Genomic DNA, 24,005 nt, shown 5'->3' on the forward strand with positions numbered 1-24,005 from the left:
GCGGGCATGAACAAGGACTTCAAGAACCGAAACCAAAACCGCACCCGGCTCACTTTAGGCCCGCCTATCGATCACGTCTTATTTTGCGTGCCAAACCCGGGCTACAATTCTGATCTCTGATCTTCGTTTGGCCCAACGATACCGAAGCACTTCTTGGATCCCTTATGTATAAAGCTGCACTGCACAGTACACTGAATATAATCGTACTGAGCCCGAGATTTCATAGAACATAGTTGAATGGTATTGATTTCTCAAGCACACCAAACGCACAAGTCATCTCTTCTCATTATATGCACTAAATATCCCGATGGTGATTTTCATGGTCAGTCCAATGCCCACATTTCATTTCTGTGACAATATCTCAAGTACTGATAGGCACTGGACAACAACCTAATGCATTATTGAAATATCAATGGTCATGGTACGAAGACGATTTGATCTTGCTCACAGGCTGAGTGAATATGGGAACCCAGTGGAGTTCAAACAACTGCCTCCGGCGATGAAACTCGTGGCGGCGAACCCTTGTGCGTACGCCGCCGATGTTATAACCTGAAAGCCCTTCCACTTCACTCTCTTTGAGGTTCCGGCCCCTGCTCTGGTGTGCTGGTACTCTCTGTAGTACAGTGTGTCGAGGGCGAACATCCCGCTCCACTCATGCCCACCCACCGGGTCGATCACGCCCGAGATCGACAATTGCACGATCACCATCCTTGAGTACAGTTTCCATGGACGCTCGAGGTATGTCGGAAAACTGCCCTTCACCGGTTGGAGATCGCTCCTCACGGCAACCCTGCATCATCGGTGAAAATTGGGGGCGCGGTACAACAAACACGTCAAATAGATATTGAGTTCTTGAGTTATTTTAGTAATGGCACCAAATCATTCACGCAGAAATTTATTATTATTCCTATATATGCACCTGCATTTTTTTAATTACAATTCCCATGTTTTGGTTCAGGTCAGTTCGGCCTTCGGCGGTAACCATGTTCTTATGGCTAGAGTTCGGCTTGCAACATGGATCTTGCAGTCCTGGAAGATGGCAGCTGCATTACCAATTATGAATTCGACTGTGCTGGCAACGAGGCACTTGACAAAAAAATTGGCAATTGGAGTGGACATAGTGAGTGTTCCAGTAGGCGAGGGAAAAGTGCCAAAAAAGTCCTAAATCTTTTGCATTAGTGCCAATTTAGTCATAAATATTTTTTTGGTGCCAATTCAGTCCTAAACCTTTTTTTGGTGCCAATTCAGTCCTAAACCTTTTAAATTGATGTTAATTCAGTCCTAAACCTTTTGTTTTGTGTCAATTTAGTCATTCCGGTCAATTTTGACTGGAATTTGCCGACGTGGACCCCTGTTGGCCGATCACCGGCGCCGACGTGGCGCTGACGTGGACAACTTTAATAATATTTTTGAATTTTATTTTTTTCCTTTTTTCCATTTTTTTGTCCCCCTCCTTCCTTTGGCGTTTCTCACCTCGCCGGCCCGGTGAGGGCGGCGGCCTCGCCCGCGAGGCTAGCCTCGCCCGACCATGGAGGCTTGAGCCCTCGCCGCGGCCTCGCGAGGGCTCGAGCCTCGCCATGGTCGGCGAGGCCCGACCTCGCCGATCCGGCAAGGTCGAGCCTCGAGGCCGGATTCGGCGAGGTTGGGCCTCGCCCGACCTGGCGAGGCTCGAGCCCTCGCCGGAGGCGCGGCGAGGCGCCCTCGCCAGAGGCCGACGAGCTCGACCTCGCGCCCCGTGAGGCGGCGGGCCGAGGGCTAGCCTCGCCTTGGTCGGGCGAGGCTCCACCTCGCCAGATCCGGCGAGGTCGGTCCTCGGCCCGACCATGGCGAGGCTCGAGGCCCTCGCCGCGGCCTCCGGCGAGGGCTCGAGCCTCGCCATGGTCGGGCGAGGCCCGCCGCGCGGCAAGGTCGAGCCTCGCCCGCGACTCGCCGAGTCCGGCGAGGTCGGGCCTCGCCCGACCATGGCGAGGCTCGAGCCCTCGCCGGAGGCCGCGGCGAGGTCGAGCCTCGCCGGGCGAGGCCGCCGCCCTCGCCAGTGGCCGGCGAGGTCGAGCTCGCCGGCCAGAGGAAGGAGGGGGGACCAAAATAAAAAGTGGAAAAAAAAGAAAAAAAAATCAAAAATCAAAAAAATATTAAAATATTATTAAAGTTGTCCATGTCGATGCCACGTCGGCGCTGGTGACTGGCCGCCGGCAGGCAGGCATCCACGTCGGCAAATTCCGATCAAAATTGACCAGAAGGACTAAATTGGCACAAAAACAAAAGGTTTAGGACTGAATTGGCATCAATTTAAAATGTTTAGGACTAAATTAGCATCAATGCAAAAGGTTTAGGACTGAATTGACACCAAAAAAAGGTTTAGGACTAAATTGGCACTAATACAAAAGGTTTATGACTTTTTTGGCACTTTTCCCGGTAGGCGAGGATGTCGCACTGGTAAAAGGCGAAGAGATAAGAACCGACGCGCAGCGCGACGGGCTGGTGGTTTAAAGCACCGGCAGTGTTTGGAAAGGTTATGTCTCTGACCAAGAATCCCTCGCCGACCACCGCTGCAGCGCATGACAAATGTCACTTTTCGATAAACAAATAAGGGTACAATACTTTGGTACTAGAAAGTCATCTGATCACTTGTATCAAATAAGAAATGAATTACACTTAACATGTGGTCATTGGCGTGGGTAGATAAAACGCTGCACTTCATTACATTTTTTTGTTTTTTTTTGTTTTTGGTCGAACTGCACTTCATTACTTCATAAATGCCTTTTTCTACTTTCTTTGTTCTTGTTTTTATCAGCTCCTTTTCATTTCTATAAAAGTTGATTGGTACTGTCAATACAGTAGAATTTGCCCAAGCGATTAAAATGCAGTAGAATATGCTGACTTATTCCGTCGATCTAGGTCTAGTTAATCAATCTTTTTTTGCCCTTTTGCCAAAGTTAATTAGCTGATTGGAGTGATTCACTGACAGCCAAAAAGGTCAGGGGCTGCCGGGGCAGGATCGTGCTGCTCTGGAATAATACGGCGGCATTCCCCAAGATGAAGTCTATGGTGCCCATGACGTCGCAGTCCTGGTAGAATTGGCGGTTTGAATAGGCATAAAGGGTGTCTTGGAACGCATCGAACGCGCAGCGGTACATCACGGAGAGGTCGGACTGCGATTGGAATGCCACGGCCTGGTGTTTCGCCGCGCCAGCAGTGTTCGCAAACCCCATGTCCCTGGCAATGAAACCATTTCCTATAACAGCTGTTATTGAACAAAAGTATATCCTTAGTGCATATGTCGAGGCATAAAAGTTTAGAGCTAATAATCAACATGATATCTTTCATATAATGAAAAGGAAGAATTCCTTTTTTTAATTAGAGAGATCAACGATGCTTACCGAACGTCGCCATTGCGTATGTTGGCGTCCCGTCGACGAAATTTAGGTCACCGGTGACAATGGTAAGGGTCTTCCCGTCCCCATACATCATCACATTCCACTTGCTCTTATCCAAATGCACGTTCTCCTTATAAACCTCGGCCTTAATGTAAATCATGAACCTCGACAAGCTATTTTTAGGTATGGCCTCCACCGCATCTTCGATCTTCTTGTAGTTCCCCGTCCCATCTTGCGCCACTGTAATGTTCGGCCTCAGGTTCACCCCTAGGAGCAGTCTGCGTCTGCCGGGCCAACCCAGCTCGGGAAATCGGAACCAGCGCCGAACCCTAGCAACCTCCGGTGGATGGGTAGGTTGAAGCTGGCCAATAAGCTCACCACTTTGGTGACGATGGCCAGGCTGTTGCTGGTGAACTCGGTGGAGTTTCGCATGGCGAGTTTCACGTCGCCGAGGCGGGTGGAGTTGGCCTCTTCGAGGGCATCCAAGCAGGTTTCTTGGTCAGTGATGGCCGTGCTCAGCCAAGTCCGCATGTCGAAGATTCTGGAAGGAGATGGGAGCTTTTGGCCTTGGCTGACCGTCATGAGAGACGCCGAGCCGTTGAGGTGGTCGACGGCGTCTTGGAGCACCATTTGGTAGACGCCGAAAGCTGTTTGCTCTAGGGGATCAATCACCTATATCATATGATCACAACCCTAAATTGATGTGGTAGATAAGATTGATCATGAAATGTGTAGAAATATCAAATTGTTATCTTGATCTTTATGATATCGTATGATACATAATTGGCATATAAATGGTTGCATTTGACATCTTCAAGTACAACGAGCTCCGCAACTCGTGGGGAAGCAAATTCTAGGCTTATTTTATAGCTCGAGAAATTGATGAAAATTTTCCTGAGAGGAGCTGGGTCTTATTTCAAGGCATCATGTGAAAGAACAAAGTAACGAAGAAATGAAACTACGCAAGAACCAGATCAATAGAAAACCTCATCACCATAGCCATTTCTTTATACTTAGTAAAAATTCATTTGAAAGCCCTCCATCGTCACCACACACACGGACATACAAGAACAGAAAAATAGGAAAGGAAACATGAAGAAGATTATGAGAGAGGGCTCTACTCCATTCTTATATGCTTTTGGTCACGGAGAATTAGTGTTTTTGCTCCTCCGAAATTACGGTTGTGCCCCCCATGGGCTACAGTGTCAGTTCCAGGCCGGTTTGCTCTTGGGCCGCGGCCCATCTTGTTTTTGGGTCCAGTCCGGGAAACGGTCTCTACGATGCCATGATCGGCGAGAGCTCCGTTGAGTCCCACACTTGTTTTCGGTCAGAGTCTACGTTGTCTTCTTCACTTCACTATCTTGACCTAGAGCCAACTTTTCAAACGGACCTTTACTCTCAACACATCAAACAGATATCGGTACATAAAAATTTGCATTGGGGGATCATTTGTGGTTGGAGAATGTATAATCCTGGACGATTCATCCTAACATCCAGCATGTTTAGTTTAGCCTACCTGCGTGACAAGCTGGTCGGTATGGTTAAAGAAGCTCGCCACCTCGTTAATGGCGACGAGAAGTGAGATCATAAAGACTGAATTGAATTGGCACAAAAAAAAGGTTTAGGACTCAATTGGCACCAATGCAAAAGATTTATGACTGAATTAGCACCAATGCAAAAGGTTTAGGATTGAATTAGCACCAATGCAAAAGGTTTATGACTGAATTGGTACCAATGCAAAAGGTTTAAGACTGAATTGGCATAAAAAAAGGTTTAGGACTAAATTGGCACCAATGCAAAAGATTTAAGACTTTTTTGACACTTTCTCCGATAATGACTATCCATTTAACAAAATCAGATGGACCATCCTTATAAATTCTTTAAAGGAAAAAAGCCACAAAAAAATCCTCCAAGCTATGTTCATTGTGACACATTTATACTAAATTTTTTTTTGTGACATGAAAAAACCTCAAACTTGTATCTATGTGACAAGTTTAGCCTCCACCAATATTTTATCATATGATTTTTTTAGTCAAAACAACATCGTTTTTGTTTCATTTGAGCCACGCGAGCACCATGTCAACAATGCTTGCTGCCCAGTCTCCAGCGTCAATGTAAGCAGATCCTTAACGGTCATTGACGGAGGGAAAATGTGTCAAACAAGTACAAGTTTAGAATCTTTAAAGTCACTAAAAAAAGTTTATGGCAAATGTATTACAGTGGGTATAGTTTGAGGTTTTTTTAATTACTAATTCGTTTGCTTATACATATATTTTTATGTGTATTTTGAATCGTCTGCATTCCAATATTAAGAAAATAGTGAGTTTGGCAAAATCAAAGTCGGCACTTGACATCTTCTCCGATTTCGTTCCGCGTTGTTGCCATGTCCATTTGCTGGTAAGAGCAACCTCCTTGTTACTTGACCTCACGTTATAGAAGCAACACAGAATTGAATACCCTAAAAACGAGAGATTTGGCAAAATATTTTCGACGTCCCGATCGTTTTGCAAGAAGGGACCAGTTCCATGACCGAAGGGAGACCCGGTCAAGAGCCATGTTCGTTTTGCGGAAAATGAATAATTTGGCAAAATATTTTCCAAAAATTGATCATTTGTATCACTTACAATGATAAAGGAACAAAAAATATTTTCACCGTTCACGATAATATTTAAGGGACAACGACACAAATGGTCCATGAATTTTGATCTAATGTGCAATGTGATTCCTGAATTTTAGTGTGACATTCCGAATTTTGGCACATTTTTGGGATTTATAAAACGTGTAATTCGTCGGTGTGCTTATAGTAAAATCTCGCCCGGAACCGATCACTTCCGGTTATTGTTTTTAAAATTGAGATTTCGCTAGAATCGCATTCGATCGAATTGGCGTTATTTGAGCCCAAACTTTGGTGTTGAATTTCTTGGAATTCGAACAAATTTAATTGGACGGTGTCGATATTAGTGTGGCCAATCTCGATATTACCCGGGATACGTGAAAAGTGAATTTTTGATCGGGTGCGAATTTGGAAGTAAACCAGCACTCGAGTGTGTTTTTATTAACACCCTTTTTGGCCAAATCCTAAAAATATTAATTAGGATTTTTCGGAGACCGTCGGATCGTTTTTCGGGTTTAAACCGTGACCATTGGATCGCGATTATTACGATTTGACCTTTGCTCTTCTCTCTCTCTCTTTTCCCCTTCCCCGCCGACACCCCTCCACGCCTCTGACTCTCACCCACTCCCCTCTGACTCCCCCAATTCCCAACCAAAGCCCATCATTTCTTTTCCTTTTTATTTCTTTCTGTTTTTTTCTTCCTTCTTTTCCTTCTTGGCCGTGCTTCCTCTTCGTGCATGTGCTTCTTCTTCGTTCTGCTTCTGGCTTCTACTTCTGCTGGTTGCTGTTGCTGCTTCTAGCTTCTTCACTTGCTGCCACCGCCGGCCTGTTCTCGTCGGCCCAGTCGCCACCCGTCGCCGCGACTGCCCGTCGCCGGCCACACCCGCAGCTCGTCGGACCGAGCTCGCCCTATCCAGCTCCGTTCGCTGCCGGGATTGACTCTGCCGTCCACCTCCGACCGTCGCCGCTGCTGTCCCAGTCGTAGGGAACAGCCAGGCCACGCCGGAGCAGCCCCACAGCGGCCGTTTCTTCACCGCGCTCGTTCACCGCGGACAGGCTTCGCCAGCCGCTTTACCCTCCCCCGACGCCGCTGCTTCTGGCTTTCGCTCCTGCTTGCTGCTCGTTCGACCGCGCCTCGCCGGTGACTAGCCCAGCCACTGCCGCCTACCGCCTTGCGCCGCCGTTCAGTCCTGGAACCAGCCCCGAGCAGCCCCGACCAGCCACTACAGGAGCTGTCTCCCCTCGCCACGCCCGTTCGTCGCTCACCGGAGCATTCCGAGGACACCGCGGACCGCCCTTGTCGCCGCCGTCGTCCTCGCGTCGTCGCCGGCGTTAGCCGAGTAAGTTAACCCCTAATCCCGTGTTTAGGGTGTTAAACTTGCTTAGGCTAGTTTATGTTAAGTTTAATTAAGGTTTAGATTAAATTAATGTTGAATTATTAGATAATCTTTGGTGATAGGTTATCGTTCGTGTGATAAGTTATCGTGATGTGGTGATAGGTTATCAATTATATTAATATTGTTGATTATTTTATTAAATAAAAATATTTTCGGAATTAAATATTATTTTATTATTTTCGGATTTAAATATTAATATTTTATTATTAAATAATTAATTTCCGAAAATTAAATATTATTATTTTCGGAAAATTTCTAACGTCATATTGTGATGCCAATGTTGGATTTTACCGTATAAATTGGCATTTTAAGGAAATGATTTGAATGATTTCGATTCGAGGAAATATTTTGACATTTTGGAAAATTAAATTATTTTCGGATATTATTAATTAATTAATTCCGAATTTAATTTATTGTTATTTCGGAAAATTTATAATTTCAAATTATGATTTCTAGCTTGAATGTTGGCGATTTTGCCGCGTATTGTCGTATTAAATTGATTTTATGGCAAATTGTTTGATCGAAAGTTTTCGTGGAAAAATTTATGAGACTTTTGGAATTAAATTATTTTATTACTGTTATGCCAAGTAATGTTAATGATACTTTGTGGTTGATATTCGTGTTTGATATCGAAGAGTGCAAGAATTGATTGGATTGTTTGCATGTGTGGCCACTTGGTATTATTGTATGACATCGAGGAGAGCACGATTCATGTATGCATGGGCTAATTGAGAAGATAATAATTGGCAGGAATGCTTGTGTGCTCGTGTGGTCACACGTTAAAGCCGTCTTCTTGTGTATCGCTTGACGTTGCCCGTTATCGGATGCGGGGATAATCGGAGTGCCGATACCGGATGCCTTGTCGCGGCCCGAGGCGGACTCGATGCTCTTACGGGATACCATCTTACTGTAGATCGTTTGATGTTGCCGTATTGGAATGTCGTCTTCTCGTAGATCGTTTGACGTAGCCGTGCCGAGGGCGGGACGGAGCTCGGTTTTTACCGGTAGACCGCCATCTTGCCGCGTATCGCTTGATGTGTGGTGGCCCAGGGGCGTAATAACTGGAATACGTGTGATGCATAGTGCCCGATTATGTGGTAGAAACGCTAGGCATGGTATGGGACGTGCTCAAGTGGATTCTATCTTATAATCGGGACACGCCCGCTTGTGATGCATTGATGCATGAGTAATTGATCTAGATGCTTCGAGTTTGCGACATATGCATTTCATCAACGAGTGTCCCAAGGCGAGGTAAGGATGCCTGTGATCGTTTAATGATGTTTGTTGATTTGTATTGCCCGGTTAGGGACCCCGTGCGAGTTAGCCTCTAAGCGGGGCTTAGGTCGTTAACTTATTGAGACTTTCGTCTCATTTGTTGTTGTTAACCACTTTTCGTGCCCCTAGCATGTTGTTGCACCCAGTTTGGTTCGGGCCTGGAAGGCGGCTTTTTGGGATCGACTTGTTGATGGAGTAGATTAACCCTAGCCTTTACTCTTTTTGCTGGCTTTTGTGGTAGTGCCCGATGTGGGCTTGTAAGAATGTTCCTAGGGGTTAATCAAGTGAAAATCAAAATAGTGTGGTTTGACTGTTGTGAATTATTTTCCTAACTATCCCTGTTTGTTGTTGTTGTCCGGGGATTGTTGTGATCGTTTTCCGCATGCGTAATTAAAAGATAAAAAGAAAGGGTCGGCGACGAGTCTGGGACGTCGCATTATAACGACCGTAGCGGGATGTCGTGCGCCGCGGGTTCGGGCGTGACATTTAGCCATGTTCAATATGGTCTCTAAATTTTTAATTTGTTCAATGTGATCCCTTGACTTTGATTACATGTTCAATGTAGACCTTCCATTAATTCTAGATCATGGGAAATAGTTAACATTTTCATATAGTCCAGGGACTAAATTGAAAATGTACAAAAAATTCAAGGACTATATTGAACAAACTAAAAGTTCAGAGACGACATTGCACATTAGGATAGAGTTTGAGGATTATATTGAATAAATTAAAATGTCAGACACCACTATTCAAATTTCAAACAAAAATTGTTGTCGATAACAAAATTATTTTCTATTGACTAATTATTTCAAACGATACAAGATATCGTTTTTTTTAAAAAATATCTCCCAAATCATTTATTTTTTGTGAAATAAACAGATCATTAATCTATTAATTCGTTTTTCTTTTTCTAATTCGCTCTCACAGGACAAAACCATTACGTGCTAAGGAACAGCCTTTGGGCAAATTCCCAATGGTGTTGTATCAAGGGCTTTGGGAATTGGCGAGCGTGGTCTACAATTATATTGGAACTTTGATCATTCTGCGGGTTGACTTTGCGGAACTGGTGAAGGGGTATCTATTGGAACTTTGGTCATTCTTGCTTACTCTTACTACATGCCGTTAAATGAAGTCGAAATCACGTGGAATCCGCATGATCTAACGTGTTTGAAGCACGACTTTAGCGGGCTTAGACAAGTATTCCCTTTTGAGTCGAGATCCATCCATTTAGCTTTGGTCAGGCCTGAACAAGGACTTTGAGGCCTGGCATCAAATGCCACCCGGCTTACTTAAGCCCACCCGCCCGCCCGCCTATTGATCACGTCTAATTCTGGCGTCCGAGATCCGGCCACTAATCGTGTTCTCTGGTCTCTGTTTTGCCTAATGATACCGAGGCACTTCTTTGATCGCTATAGATCGCACTGCAAAGAGCACTGATGAATTCAATCATACTCTTTCGGAGATTTCATAGAACACAATCGATTTATTTTGACTACTCAAGAACGACACCAAACGCACAAGTCTTCTCTTCTCATGATTTGCACTAGATATCCCGATGGTAATTTCCACGGTCAGTCCAATGCCCAGATTTCATTTCTCTAAAAAAGATCTCTATTACTGACAATACTTTGGCTCCTCTTAGGCGTTGAACAGTAACCTAATGAATATTTGAAAGATCAGCAGTCACTGTGCACACCAATTCATCTTGCTCACAGGCTGAGTGAAAATGGGAACCCAGTGGAGCTCAACCAACTGCTTCCGGTGATGAACGTCCCGGCGGTGAATCCTTGCGCCTCCGTCGCTGACGATATCACCTTAAATCCATTCCACTTCACTCTAGACGAGGTCCCGGCGCCTGCACCGGTGTTCTGGTACTCTCCGTAGTACAATGTGCTTAGGGCGAATGTCCCGCTCCACTCGTGCCAGCCCACCGGGTCGATCACGTCCGAGATGGACGACTGCATAATCACCGTCCTTGAGTATTCCTTCCATGGACGACCGAGGTACGTCGGGAAACTGCTCTTCACCGATTGGAGATCGCTCGTCGCGGCAATCCTGCATCATCGGTAACAATTTAGGGTGTGGTATCATGGACACATAGTGATTTCGAGCTATTGAATTATTAGAGGAATTACACGATATTGTAAACACAAATATACATTTTCATTCCTACATATGTACCTGCATTTTTGAATCACGATTCCCGTGTTTTGGTTCGGATCAATTCGGCCTTGAGCAGTAACCATGTTCTTTTGGCCAGAGTTCGGTTTGCGAGCGTGGATGTCACAGTCCTGGAGGACGGCAGCCGCATTACCAAAAATGAAGTCCACTGTGCCGGCAATGAAGCACTTGACATAGAATTGGCGGTTGGAGTGGACATAGAGCGTGTCCTGGTAGGCTAGAATGTCGCATTGGTAAAAGGCGGAGAGATCGGCGCCGACGCGGAGCGCGACAGCCTGGTGGTTCGAAGCGCCGGCGGTGTTCTGAAAGGTAATATCTCTGGCCAAGAAACCCGCGCCGACCACCGCTGCAGTGCATGACAAACGTCAAATTTCCATAAACAAATAATGGTACAATACTTTGGCAATAGAAAGTCATCTGATCACATTTATCAAAAGAGGATACATGTTCCTTTCTAAGTACTAGACCTGGAAATAATCACAGGAAATCTGCAGAATACATGTTCCTACGTCGTGAAGTCTTCTTGTAAACTTTAAGTTTTGATTTACTGTGTGAAAAATTTCCCCACTTAAACACATTTCTCAGTTTGATTACTCACATTCGCATGCATATTTCCTCGGACGTCGACATCAATCGAAATTTTTTACTACATAAAGAAGCATGAAAACAACCACGCGTGCGGGCATTCGGGATCTAGTTGTCTATATATGAAAACATTCTTGCAGTCACCATCATGTATAATCTACAAACCCTGATTCCAAAACCAAGCGTTTGGCCTTTTGTTTTTCCTTTTGAATAAGGCGATCGTTCACTTTAGATAGCATTCAAACGTTGTGTTAGCTTCCACAGGCGTTCGAATGCAGAACTTTCACTCCATTCTTGTCTGCCACTCCATATACATAGAAAAGTCCATTCATATCGTTGACTAGACCAAGGTTTTACTCCATTCATCCCTCGATCCTTAACTCAATCTGCTAGCATTTAACATATCATCATAAGGTTCTAGTTAACCTTTTAGGAAAGATACTAGCAACGACTTTCGCAAGCAGGACCCCAGTACCAAGAACTAGTCAAAACAGGATGGTGTTCGAAGCTGTACCAAACCACAACCTAATTCAGTGCATTTCTTGCCACGCGCGTTGCATGGTCGTGATGCTCGCCACATTCAAGGCACAAACGGAGGAGGAGGAGAATCAAACATGACGTGCGAGACAGCTTTGATAGACGTATGATGTTATATCACTCACGCCAACCCACCGACACGAAGAAAAGAAAAGATTCGGCAGACGACACTAAAAACCCGCCGTGAATGAGGGTGCTCGGTAGTTTTCATTCTTCCTAATCATGCGATCAGAAAAATGCAAGTCGGGATAGACGGGCGGACGGCCCACCCGGCGGGCCAGGCCCGGGCAAAGGACTTGGAGGGGCCAGCCCGGCCCAGCCATGCATTTCTTTTTCTCATTATTATTTATATTTTTCACTAACAGGTCTGCCTTAATATAGAGATTAACATCTAGCTTTACTACAGGCGCGAGGAGACCAGAAAGGAGAAAGGGAAACCAAGGAGGGAAGCTTCCCGGAAGTGGAACTGTCCCTGTCGCCTCGTCGTGCCAACGTGGGAAGCGCAGAATCGTACGTAAAATCTAGAACGGAGGAAAGCAGAACAAAAGCACAAAAAAGGGGACTACGACTTGTCGTTTTGACACTTTATATCAGTTCGACGAGAGAGGGTAAAGCGCCAATCAAGGACTTGTCCACGTCCAGCTCGGCTGTAATCCACTTCTGTATCCCGAACTGGGACGAAGGACAGACGGAGAGAGACTCCAGTCCCACACGAGCTATATGTCCGAATTGGGCAGAGTTACTACAGCTCGTGGCTACGAGCAAAATACAAAAACCCCCCACGATCACCTCAATTTAGAAACAAATTTTTGCACAACATTAACTTTTAAAAAACGTTTAGGAGCTCGACATATATAAAATTCTTAAAGAACTGGGATCATGCAAAGCAATGTTTTTCATAGTTAACTTTAACTTTGGTCTGAACCCGTCATATGTGTTTGTGTTGAATAAAAAGGGCTATATTCTTAATGTTGTTAAGTAGGCTTTTTTTTTTTGTTGCTAAAACTTGTTAAGTACGCTTTTATCACTCGAAAAAGTGCGCAAACTGTTGTGCTAATCACCAATTTGACTTTGACAAGCCTGATTGACAGTACGACCGCACGAAAATCATAAGAGGGAGGGCCAATCTGTATCTCCTGTGTATGTGTGAGGTCCTCGTCTTGATGATTCAGCTCCAGGACCAATATAAATGAGATTTGTACCTTCTTTTTTTCCCCAATGTTCCTTAGCTTTCCAAACATAACACGGCAATAATGATGTTAGTCATTTCGGCCAGCTTTCATTGAGCTCTGATTATTGATGATTTTGTTGCCCTTATAACTTAGCCCGAGATAAGGTTGTACCTACAGCAATTATGTATGTGCAGTAATGCTAGCAAAAGTAGGTGAATTTACACGCCCTTCGTTACCCTCAAAGTGTGCGTATCTTAGTAGTTGACTAATCTTTTATGACGATTTACTGCGTAATCGAGTGACGTGTACTCTAACAAACAAAGCATTTTTAGTCAGTAGAAACACGTACCGACGGTGGCCGACTCGAAGGTGGTGTAACCGCCTTTCACGCTCCGGCTACCGGTGACGATGGTGCTGGTCTGCCCGTCGCCGACAAACATCAGGTTGGTCTTCTTCTTCGACACCACCACGTTCTCTCTGTACACCCCCGCCTTTATCCTTATTACGTACCGCTTGCTGCTCTTCTCCGGCGCCGCCGCGACCGCCGCCGAAATCGTCTCGTAGTTCCCGCTCCCATCCGCCGCCACCACCGCGTCCGGAGTCACCACCGTCGACTGCAGCAGCTTCCTGTCCCCCGCCGACAGCCACTCCGGCCACGCGCTCTCGTCACCCTAGTTCAAAGAATTTTAGGCAGACTCCGTTGATGGGATGGCCGGCGAAGCTTTTTTATCTTCAACATTGCTATGTAAAGAAGACCACATTAACCAAAAATGGCTATAATCGCGTACCTGAACCCGATCCTCTTCCTTAAGCATCTTCCGGTTTGCCGCGGCCTTGCGCTCCGCCGCCATGTCGGCGTCGGTCATGTTCTTGATCATCGCAAGCGCGTTGCTGCACATTTTCTCCACGTGGACCTGCCCCTCAGCCAGCGCCTTCCGTACGCGCCGGTCGGCGTCCTCGTGCGAGAACCCGTCCAGGCAAGTCTCCTGGTTCGTCATCGCCGCGCTTATCAGCGTCTTCAGGTCGTCGGCGTGCTGCGTCAGCGACTTCGCTGCGCTCGGGTACGAGCTCAGGTCTCGCGCAGCCTCCCGGAGCTCGTCCAGCGTCACGTCGATGGTCTCGAGGCAGTCGTGGAGCGCCCTCTTCTCCCTCTTCGTCAGGCTCTTGCCTCTCTTGCCCAGGAGCTTCTCGACGGCGAAGAAATTGTGCTCCACGGCGAGGGTGGTGATGTTGAGCGACGCCTCGATGACGTCCTTCTGGGTGGCGAGGCCCGCCGCAGCGCCGGGGGCGGCGGCGACCGCGGAGTAGCAGAGGTCCGGGTAGCGCGTGGAGCCGCACGAGGACTTGAGGATGGCGTGGGTCGATGGGGTGAGGGTGGTAACGTCGGAGCCCCGGTCGTGGTGGCGAGAGTTGACGCCGGCGACAATGCCGATCACGGCGGCGACGAGGAGGAGGCAACCGGAGATGGAGAGGAGGAGCTTCCGGTTTCTCCTGCCGGAAGTTGAGATTCCGGCGAGGACTTGCTTGGCGTTGGCCATTGTGAAGAAGACAGGATTAGATAGGAGCCTCAGTGTGTCGATGGGAGTGTGATGGTCGATGGGAGTGTGCATATAAAGATAGAAAAAAATTTAAATACTTTTTTCTTGTACACAATTTATATCAATCATTAATGATACGGATGATTGATCAATTTTATGATTGATATAGCATTGATTTTCTTTTGTTAGTTTTTTTTTATATTTTTTTCGCTATTTATATTTCTATTTTCCACCTGTATCAAATAATTCTTTTTCCTTCCTAAAGGATCGTCATAAGCACAAAGAAAATATTCGAAACCCTCCACCCACGAAGTGGTTGGATAGCACATTCCCTACTCCTAAAAATAGACCTACGTATAGCATTATTAACCTAAATCATGAGAGGATTGAACGTTTTTACAAGATCGACCGAGTTAAAATAATATTCGAGTGCGCATAAACTCCTTGCATAAAATTAACCAGATTTTATGCATGCGCTTCTTGCGTGCGCACGATCGATTATTATCGGTAATATTTTTTCAAAATTAATAAAAGAATGACGATAAAAAGTGGAGATGATTTGAAAAGTTGATGAAGAGAGTTCTGTGAAGATGTGGGTTTTATTTGTCAAAATAAAAGGTAGGTTTTTTTTTTATCGCAAAATAAAATGTAGGTTGGTGATTGAGAAAGTGCTCTACAAAAGTGGAATTTTACTTCCTTGTCATTTATTGCATGAGTGAGGGAATTTTTATTTAAGGGTGTAATTAGAAGTAACCTAATGTATAATAGACAAACCAAATGAAGCTACCCAACCAGATGAATAACCGTGAGAGATTGGATCGAAATTATCTATTTCACTTACAACCTACTTAAGTTTATTAGTGTAATTAAGGTTCTAATAGGTCCGTACTTAGCCGACTCTTTGAATGTACTCGAAGTTATAACTAAATGTTTAGGGAGTATATCGGGATGCTTTCGCTCTCATCTCTTTAAAGGGCGTTCGATTCGATTTTAAGCCCCAAAAAAAAATATACAGTCTTTCACACAACATAACAATATGTTTTACTTTTCGAAGAAAACCGTAAAATTTTCCAAATAAAGTCGGATCTTTACGTTTGTATTTTTTAAAATATTTGAGACTTTAGAATATGGGCCTAACCTAAAAAACTTCCAACTGTAACTCTTATCCAAATTCTACCTTTTGTCTGATAAAGAACCATCAACTTTAGGTCATGTCCCAATCCTAGCCTAAATTTTTTTTGTCTCATAAAATCCCAAACTTTAGGTTCATTCCAATTCTACCATAAATGTTTTTAGTCTCATAAAAAACTCTCAACTTTAAGTTCAGTACCAATTCTATCCTAAATTTTTTTTTATCTCATAAAAAAATCCCAGCTTTAGGTCTAGTTTCAATTTTATTATAATTTTTTTGTCTCGTAAAGCATCATCAACTTATACTCGAGTTCCAAATCTGCTCTCCATTAACCCTTCATCAAAATCGCACTTAGGGATTTTGCGCTTGGTCTTCGATCTCTTGTGCTCGTTCCATCTCTCGCGATTGTAGAGCTCACGCTTGGGACGCTCAAACAACTTGTGTTTGGGAGTTTTTCATCTCTTGGTTGTTAATAAGAAATTTTGAACAGAGGATTAATGGGAGGAGATTTGTGACTCCAGTAAAATTTTGTGCTTTCTTATGAGACTGCCAAAATTTTAGGATAAAATTGAAACTGTACAGTAAAATTAGGACAAGACCTAAAGCTATGGGTTTTTCATAGGACAAAAAAAAAGTTTATAGTAGAGTAGAATTAAGACATGACCTAAACCCGAAGATTTTTTTTATCGGACGAAAGGCAAAATTCTGACAAAAGCTAAAGTCGGAGGTTTTTTAAGGTATTAAGCCTTAAAATATGCCCTCTGGCTTTAAAATTCCACGTGAACTGGCAATTTCATTTTGTTTTACGTTTGTTTTCTCTCCTTTTCGCCTCCTCGAATTCTGAATCTTTGGGCGGGGACCGTTGCAGGTCCCAACTTGAATTTTTCTGTGATAAAAGAGGGAAAAAAATATTTTTTTTGGGCTTACGCGTGTAATTATTGTCCTGGAAAATGTCTCTAACCCTTTATCCCCGTTTTCCATCACGTGTCCAAATCCACTTTCGTTTGATCTCTGGCATTGCCCGTCGCAACTTGTAGCCGAAATCTATAAACAAAAAGTCTTGGCCAAAATGAAAAGAAATCCAACTTGCACTCTTTAGATTTTTTCTAATGTTTTGCTTGGATACTTCATCGGATGCGTGAATGATAGTCCCCACCCGAAAGGTTTCGCCCTTTCGTTTCTTTCCATTAATTAAGTACAAGTCTTAATTAACCAGACTTTATGCATGCGCTACTCGCGTGCTTGTTTATCATCATGCATATTTTTATGAGGAGTTTAGGTGGTCGATCATCATCATGCATATTGTTGCAAAAATTAACGAGAGAATGGTGATAGAAAGTTGAGATGATTTGAAAATTTTGATGGAGAAGATTTTGTGTAACCATTATAAATGCAGGGTACGTTTTTTTTTTTTGGTCAAAATGCGAGGTACGTTAGTAAGTGAGAAAGTGCTCTACAAAAGTGGAATCTTACTTTGCTGTCGTTTTATTGCGTGAGTGAGAGAATTTTTATTTAAGGGTATAATTGGAAGTAACCTAATATATGATAGACGAACCAAATGACGGCTATCCAACCATATAAATAACCGTGAGAGATTGGATTGAGATTATCTATTTCACTTACAACCTACTTAAGTTTATTAGTGTAATTAAAGTTTTAATCGGTCCATACTTAGGCAACTCTTTGAGTGTACTCAAAGTTATGACTAAATGTTTAGGGATTGTATCGGGGGTTGCTTTCGCTCTCGTCTCTTTAAAGGGCGTTTGATTCAATTTTAAGCCCCGAAAGAGATGTCGTCCTTCGTAAAAACATAAAACACGTTTTGCTTTTCGAAGAAAACCTTAAAATATTCCAAATGAAGTCGGGTATTAACGTTGGTATTTCTTAAAATATTTGAGACTTTCAGTATTGCTTTACATTAAAATATGCCCTTTGGCTTTTGAATTCCACGTGAGTTGGTAACTTGATTTTGTCTTACATTTCTCTTTTTTTGCCTCCTCGAATTCTGAATCTTTGGGTACGGACCGCTGCGGATTTGCAACTTGACTTTTTCTAGGATAAACGAGGAATATTTTTTGGCCTTTTGAGAGTAATTATCGTCTTGGAACATATGTCCTTTAACCCTTGTTCATCATTATCCATGATGTGATTATATATATCACGAGTCCAAATCCATTTTCGTTTGATCTCTGGCATCGACCGTCGCAACTTTGCAGCTGAAATTCAAATCCATTTTCGGTCGATCTCTGGCATTGCCCGTCGCAACTTGTAGCTGAAATCTTTAGACAAAAGTTCTTGGCCAAATGAAAAGAAATCCAACTTGCACTTTAGATTTTTTCATATGTTTTCGATTCTTTCCATTAATTAAGTACTTCATTTGGTTAAGTCTTATAAATAATTAGAATCGGCTCTTCACTTTCCAAAATTTTGAAATCTTGACGTGTTGACATGTGTGTTTTGTGTAAACATCGGATGTTTTGGATTAATGAAAAGTCAAAATGCTTCCATCGTGAAATTTACACCGGAAAAAAGTAAAGGTAAGGAGTCTATTTGAACACCCCATAATTATATCGTTGGTGATTAAATGTGTATTCAAAAAGTAGTTTCCGAACGGTTAAAATGATTAATTAATTGAAGAAAAGCCGGAAGCCGCGCTTCTCAGTGCTCTTACTTTTTGTGGTGTATAATTTTCATCTATTTATCTATCTCGTGACAAATCTAATATATCGTTACACGATTCTCGTCCAAAATTCAATAGAAATTGTAGATTCGGCGTTGGCTATTAAAGAGTGTTTTTGAACCACTTGTTAAAGAATCGAATAAAGGAATTTAATAAATTTTATCCGAATTTTCTATGACCTCTCGAACGGACCAATTCCTCGTCATGTCTCATACATTCAAATTCGTTTGATTTTTTAAATAAATTATACCCAAATTTTCTTTGCTCTGTCAGTCCTCACCAAAGCATCATTTGTCCGAGAGCGATTGAACAAACAACAACAACAACAATAATAATATGTCTATTAAATTTATTTTTTTTGGTCGGTGTCTATTAAAAATTGAAATACTGAATAATTTGCACATGCAACACTAGTGCAATGAAACGGGAAAACTCCGATAATTTCGGTTTCCAAAAGAAGCACCACCGCTCGCAAAAGAGGACCGCATGATTCAAGTTAAAGTGAGGGAAAAATAATAAATAAATCAAATAAAGCAAAAGAAATAATTAAAGACGACTCCCCCTTTTTTTTTAAAGGGAAAAAACAAAGCAAGTGGGAAAAAATTTATAAAAAAAAAGAGAGTGAAGAATATATCTTTTCGTGGGGTCATCTCTTAACGTGTCCCTCCAGTTCTCAAGAACCAAATTACACATTTGACCAAAATTCATGAACTGTTTGTGTCATTTTTCCATTTTATTTTCACTTCCCGCCTACTTTCCACCAAAAAAAGAAAGGTTTTCATTCCTTTTCTTTGCATATTATACCTTGAACTTACGCTTTACAAAAGGTTTCTAGGTATTAATTGCGAGGATGGCAATGTGCCGATTAACGATACATATCGGTCGATTTCCAAGTTCGCGACTCCTGTTGAATTCGACCGCGCGTTACTGGGCATTGCGGGCCCTCTAACTTCTTTCTTACCTTTCGACGCGTGAGCAAACATATCTCTCTCGATAAAAAGATGCGTACGCGTAGCACGTTTAGCATCGAAAATGTCTTCAATGTCCATCATCTTTTGCTTGGATAATCCCTGGCTTGCACCCACTTTGGCCCACTTCTTTTCATTTTTTACGAAGAAAAGTGGTAGCACGTATTAGGGTTACATACCCCCTTTCGCTTTACAACTCGTAAATTACTCGGAAAAGATAGCACCGACAACAATCACGCTTGGTTCTCCTTCATCACATGGCTGATGAATGAAGTAGCCCAGCTAAGCATATACCTAACCCGTTTTGCATGTGCACGTATTCAAATGCGCCGGTTGAATACCTGTCCATATCTTCTCCTAAAACAGAAGGGAAAAAAAAAGAAAGAAAAAGATTCGAGGTGGGTTTTTATTCTCCAATGAAAAGCAAGATGCTTGTTCCTTATAATTGCTGTAAATGATCTATTAATTAGGAGCAAACCCTAAAAAAAGCCGTATTCATTCTCTTTGAAGAACACTTTATTACGTCCGACGGAATCTCTTATGACATCGACATCCATTAGATTGATGATTCACAATATTCACTCTGAAGTTTTGCTTGATCATTATGATTTTTCACAAAAAAAGGCGAAAGTATCTATAACTCTTAAAATAACAACCAAAAAAAAAAAACGAGATTGTGTATTCCGTATTCCGACAGAGTACTTAAAAGAAAGAAATAGATAACGTTGAAGCAACTGAACTTGAGATGAAGATGGGCAAGTAATGCACGCAAGTGAAAAGTCATCAACATATTTCAGGTAAAGCAAGGGGAGAAGAAAGGGACATTTCGACCGCAATTGGCGACTTGAAGAAACCACTTTGATAAGAGCTGTGTAGCGATATTGATAAAACATCTCTGGTCATGCAATCTCGTTCCATATTCACATTGCATCCTTCGGGGCATCAATTTAATAAATGATATCCCGTCAAAACAGTAGTTAAAAAGTATATTTCAGTCGCGCTTAGATCTGCATGTGATTCAAGAACGGAATGTATGACAAAGCAAAGCCCGTACCCCACCAAGAAAGTTCCGCGACATCGCGCGTCGTACATGCGATAGCAGCAACAGACAATGACGAGACGACTGTTGGATCCACTATTATTCGATGAGAACATGGGTGGGTGGTGCTTGCCCCGATTCCTGCGTACTGGTTTTTATCTCTGTCGTTTTGTAATGAATGTCTTCAAAACGGCGGTTCCTATATCCGTGTTCTTTAGTAGACCTCGAAAGCCCGCGCCAATCACGCTGGAATTCCTAGTAAAACAATAAACCTAATCTCCACGCAATCCATGTCTGTCCAAAAGAACAAAGAAAATCAAAAGTAGGAAGGGCAGTAAAACGGAAGAAAAACAGAAGAAGATATCGATCATTAGCTACAACCACGTTCAAATGTGTCCTTCCTTTGTCATTGCAATTCTCTGTAAGTGTTGTCGTGATGTGATATGGACAGAATGAAAAGATATGTTGTCAAGGATCGCACTACCGGTTTGAAAATTTTACGCACTAAATCGAACTCGAATATGCGGACGCTCCACTCCATTTGAAAATAAAAATATAACGAAATGAATCGAGAAGCGTCTTTCATCCTCGAACTTTCGCTGAAAGGATTTATGAAGCCGACATTTTTGCCGCAATGTCAATGAGAACAGTGTATTGCTGAACGACGTACCAAATGAGAAGTTAAAACCGCAACCGTGAGTTCACATCACCATATTCCACAAAATTGTTCTTGGGTTGTACTTAATCGATCTCCCCGATCTCACAACAATTTGAATCTGTTTCGTGAAATGATACAAATCTCACTTCCTCTTGTTCATTCAAATCAATTTCGATCCTTTTCGCATTTAAGCGCGCACCTTTTCTGCTAGAAAGGTGAGAAAGAAAGGAAAAGATCCCTTTAAACTTATTTTCAAGTTCTCTCTAAAGGCAAAACAGGTGCTTGAAAATGCAATGATAGAGCTAATTAAAAACTCCTACTTGGGCTGCTTTCTTTGCATAGTTTTTTCAAGAACAAGCCAAATCGTGATTGCAAACTCTTCACTTAGGAAAAGGGGTTAGCAAGGGGAATTCACCCAAGAAGCGGCATTGATTGTTGTTCATCATCACCTTTCTTTTCCTCATTAACATATTGGCCAATTTGCCTCATTTTAAAAGCCCTCTAATGATGATGTAGTTGCCAAAGCAATTCCCGCAAGTCAACAAAGATGCGATTCCCTTGATCCTCGCTGCCCTCCAGTTGCCCGCCCACCGTTTGAGAACCACCGTCTTCCTCCACGTTGCGGCGGGGGCGGCGGTCGCGAGTGGTTGCAATCTTGCTGTGGTCAACTTCAGCAAGCTCTTCACCACCCCCAAAAAAAAGAGAGAAAAGGAAGAGTCTATAATACTGTAGTGAGGCTTCCTTGCTATTGGTCTTATAGCTTATTCCTGTTTACTTTGTGAAGCTACGTTCAAATCAACGAGAAACGCCAGTTTTAGGCAATGAGAAAGAAGAAATTTGATGAAATGTATTGGGGACCTTAAGCGCAATCTAAAATGTATATTGGTGTGTGATTATGTGATGACTAACTAAAGCAGAAAAATAATTGTGGCATCGAGTGATTTCCAACTCAGGAACCGGAGGTTTTCCGTTCGACTATTCACTGGCAATGTGCAAGCTGCTATAGGTCAGGACCACTTACACAGGTCAAAGGAATGGATTTATGAGACTTACAGAATTTTCCATGAGCCTCCAGGTAGCCGGTCTCTATGCTCGTGCCCCTGAATTATCAAAAGAAAATGCAAATGAGAATCATATGGCCCATATATATAGTTTATTGGATCACACCATTAGGTTCACGACATTTGAAAAAAAAAGTGGATTGATGGGCTTTTGAACCCAGAACTAGAAAGTCTGGTTATGAAACATGTTTCGATGAATACAATCGACATGCGAAAGTATATGGAAACAATGCAAATAAATAGTAAAGGTCGGATTGAGGTCGTTTTTTTTAAGGGAAAAAACCACCAAAAACCCCAAACTTTGCCATATGTGACACATTTACCCGAACTTTTTTTGTGACACCAAAAACCCCAAACTTTGCTTTTTGTGACACATTTACCCCAATGTATTTAGTCCATGTGCATTTTCGTCTTTTACGCTTTGCTTTTTTTTTTTTTTCTTTTTTTTTCCTTTCCGTGAGGGCCTCGCCGCGCGCTGCCTCGCCGGATCCGCGAGGGGGCCCTCGCCGCGGCGTCGAGCGAGGGGGCCCTCGCCGGCGTCGGGCGAGGGCGGCCTCGCCGGCGTCGGCGAGGGCGGCCCTCGCCGGCGTCGGGCGAGGTTCGCCCTCGCACGGGCGAGCGAGGGCGTCCTCGCCCAGGCTCGGGCGAGGTCGACCCTCGCCGGCGTCGCGAGGGTCGACCTCGCTGGAGTCGGCGAACCGCCGCGCCGGCAGCCGAGGCCGCCGCACTGGGCGGCGAGGGCCGCCCTCGCCGTCTGGCGAGGTCGACCCTCGCCGGCCGGCGAGGGTCGACCTCACGAGTCGGGCGAGGCCGCCCTCGCTCGCCCGGGCGGGCGACCCTCGCGGCGTCGGGCGAGTCCGCCACTCGCACGGCGGCGAGGCGGCCCTCGCCCGATCGCGAGGTCGACCTCGCCGGCGTCGAGCGAGGGCGGCCCTAGCGGATCCGGCGGGAGGCCCTCGCCCAGGCTCGGGCGAGTCGACCCTCGCCGACGCCGGCGAGGGTCGACCTCGCCCGAGCCGGGCGAGGGCGGCCTCGCTCGCCCAAGCGAGGGCGACCCTCGCGGACGCCTCAGCGGCGTCGGGGCGAGGGTCGACCTCGCCTGAGCCTCGGCGAGGGCCACCCTCGCTCGCCCGGCGAGGGCGAACCTCGCCGCCGCGGCGAGGAGCCGCCCTCGCCGGATCGGCGAGGACCGCCCTCGCTCGGCCGGCGAGGCCCCCTCACGGATCCGCTGAGGATGACGCCGGCGAGGCCCTCGCCGGAAAGGAAAAAAAAAGAAAAAGCGAGAAAAGACGAAAATGCCCATGGACTAAATACATTTGGGTAAATGTGTCACAAAAAGCAAAGTTCGGGATTTTGGTGTCACAAAAAAGTTCGGAGGTAAATGTGTCAGATGGTAAAATTTGGGGTTTTTGGTGGTTTTTTCCCCTTTTTTTATATAGCATAAATCTTTGGCGTAGTAATTTTTTCCCTCGTACATCATTGATTTGATGGTTAGTGAGAAAGTGGGTGGTCACAAGGGTGGATAAAATCACTCGTGTAAAACTTTCCTATTTTTAAATCGTTTTATGCTATTGTACAATGGACCATGTATTCATAAAAGATAAGAAAAAACTAGAATGGCTGGATGAACCTCCTTAGAATATTTAAGTTCACAGAAAAGCACACAGAACTTTACACAGCATTGTTAGGATCTCTTCTCATTGCATTTTCTTCCCCCTTCGCATGTTAAGGGCGGCTTTGCGAGTGTCGCGGGAGTCGTTTTGCCAAACCTTAAGGGCAGGCCAGACTCAA

General features: G+C 44.1%; 1 protein-coding gene and 1 pseudogene across 1 annotated transcript; both read right to left on the bottom strand.

The window, feature by feature from the left end:
- Positions 1–444: 444 nt before the first annotated feature.
- LOC115667202 (pectinesterase-like) lies at positions 445–4,054 on the bottom strand (annotated as a pseudogene).
- Positions 4,055–10,126: 6,072 nt separating this feature from the next.
- Positions 10,127–14,739, bottom strand: LOC115685215 (pectinesterase-like). Its single transcript, XM_030610252.2, has 4 exons — positions 13,927–14,739; positions 13,488–13,809; positions 10,845–11,190; positions 10,127–10,718 (listed from the first exon to the last, which is right to left on the bottom strand). Exons 1-4 carry the CDS (start codon positions 14,674–14,676, stop codon positions 10,373–10,375), a joined length of 1,764 nt encoding a protein of 587 aa, XP_030466112.2. The 5' UTR covers positions 14,677–14,739; the 3' UTR covers positions 10,127–10,372.
- Positions 14,740–24,005: the final 9,266 nt, after the last annotated feature.

This window comes from Syzygium oleosum, unplaced genomic scaffold, assembly GCF_021117445.2.
Source record: "Syzygium oleosum isolate NSW1041296 unplaced genomic scaffold, Sole_v2.1 Sole_v2.08, whole genome shotgun sequence".
Classification (NCBI taxonomy): Eukaryota; Viridiplantae; Streptophyta; class Magnoliopsida; order Myrtales; family Myrtaceae; genus Syzygium; species Syzygium oleosum.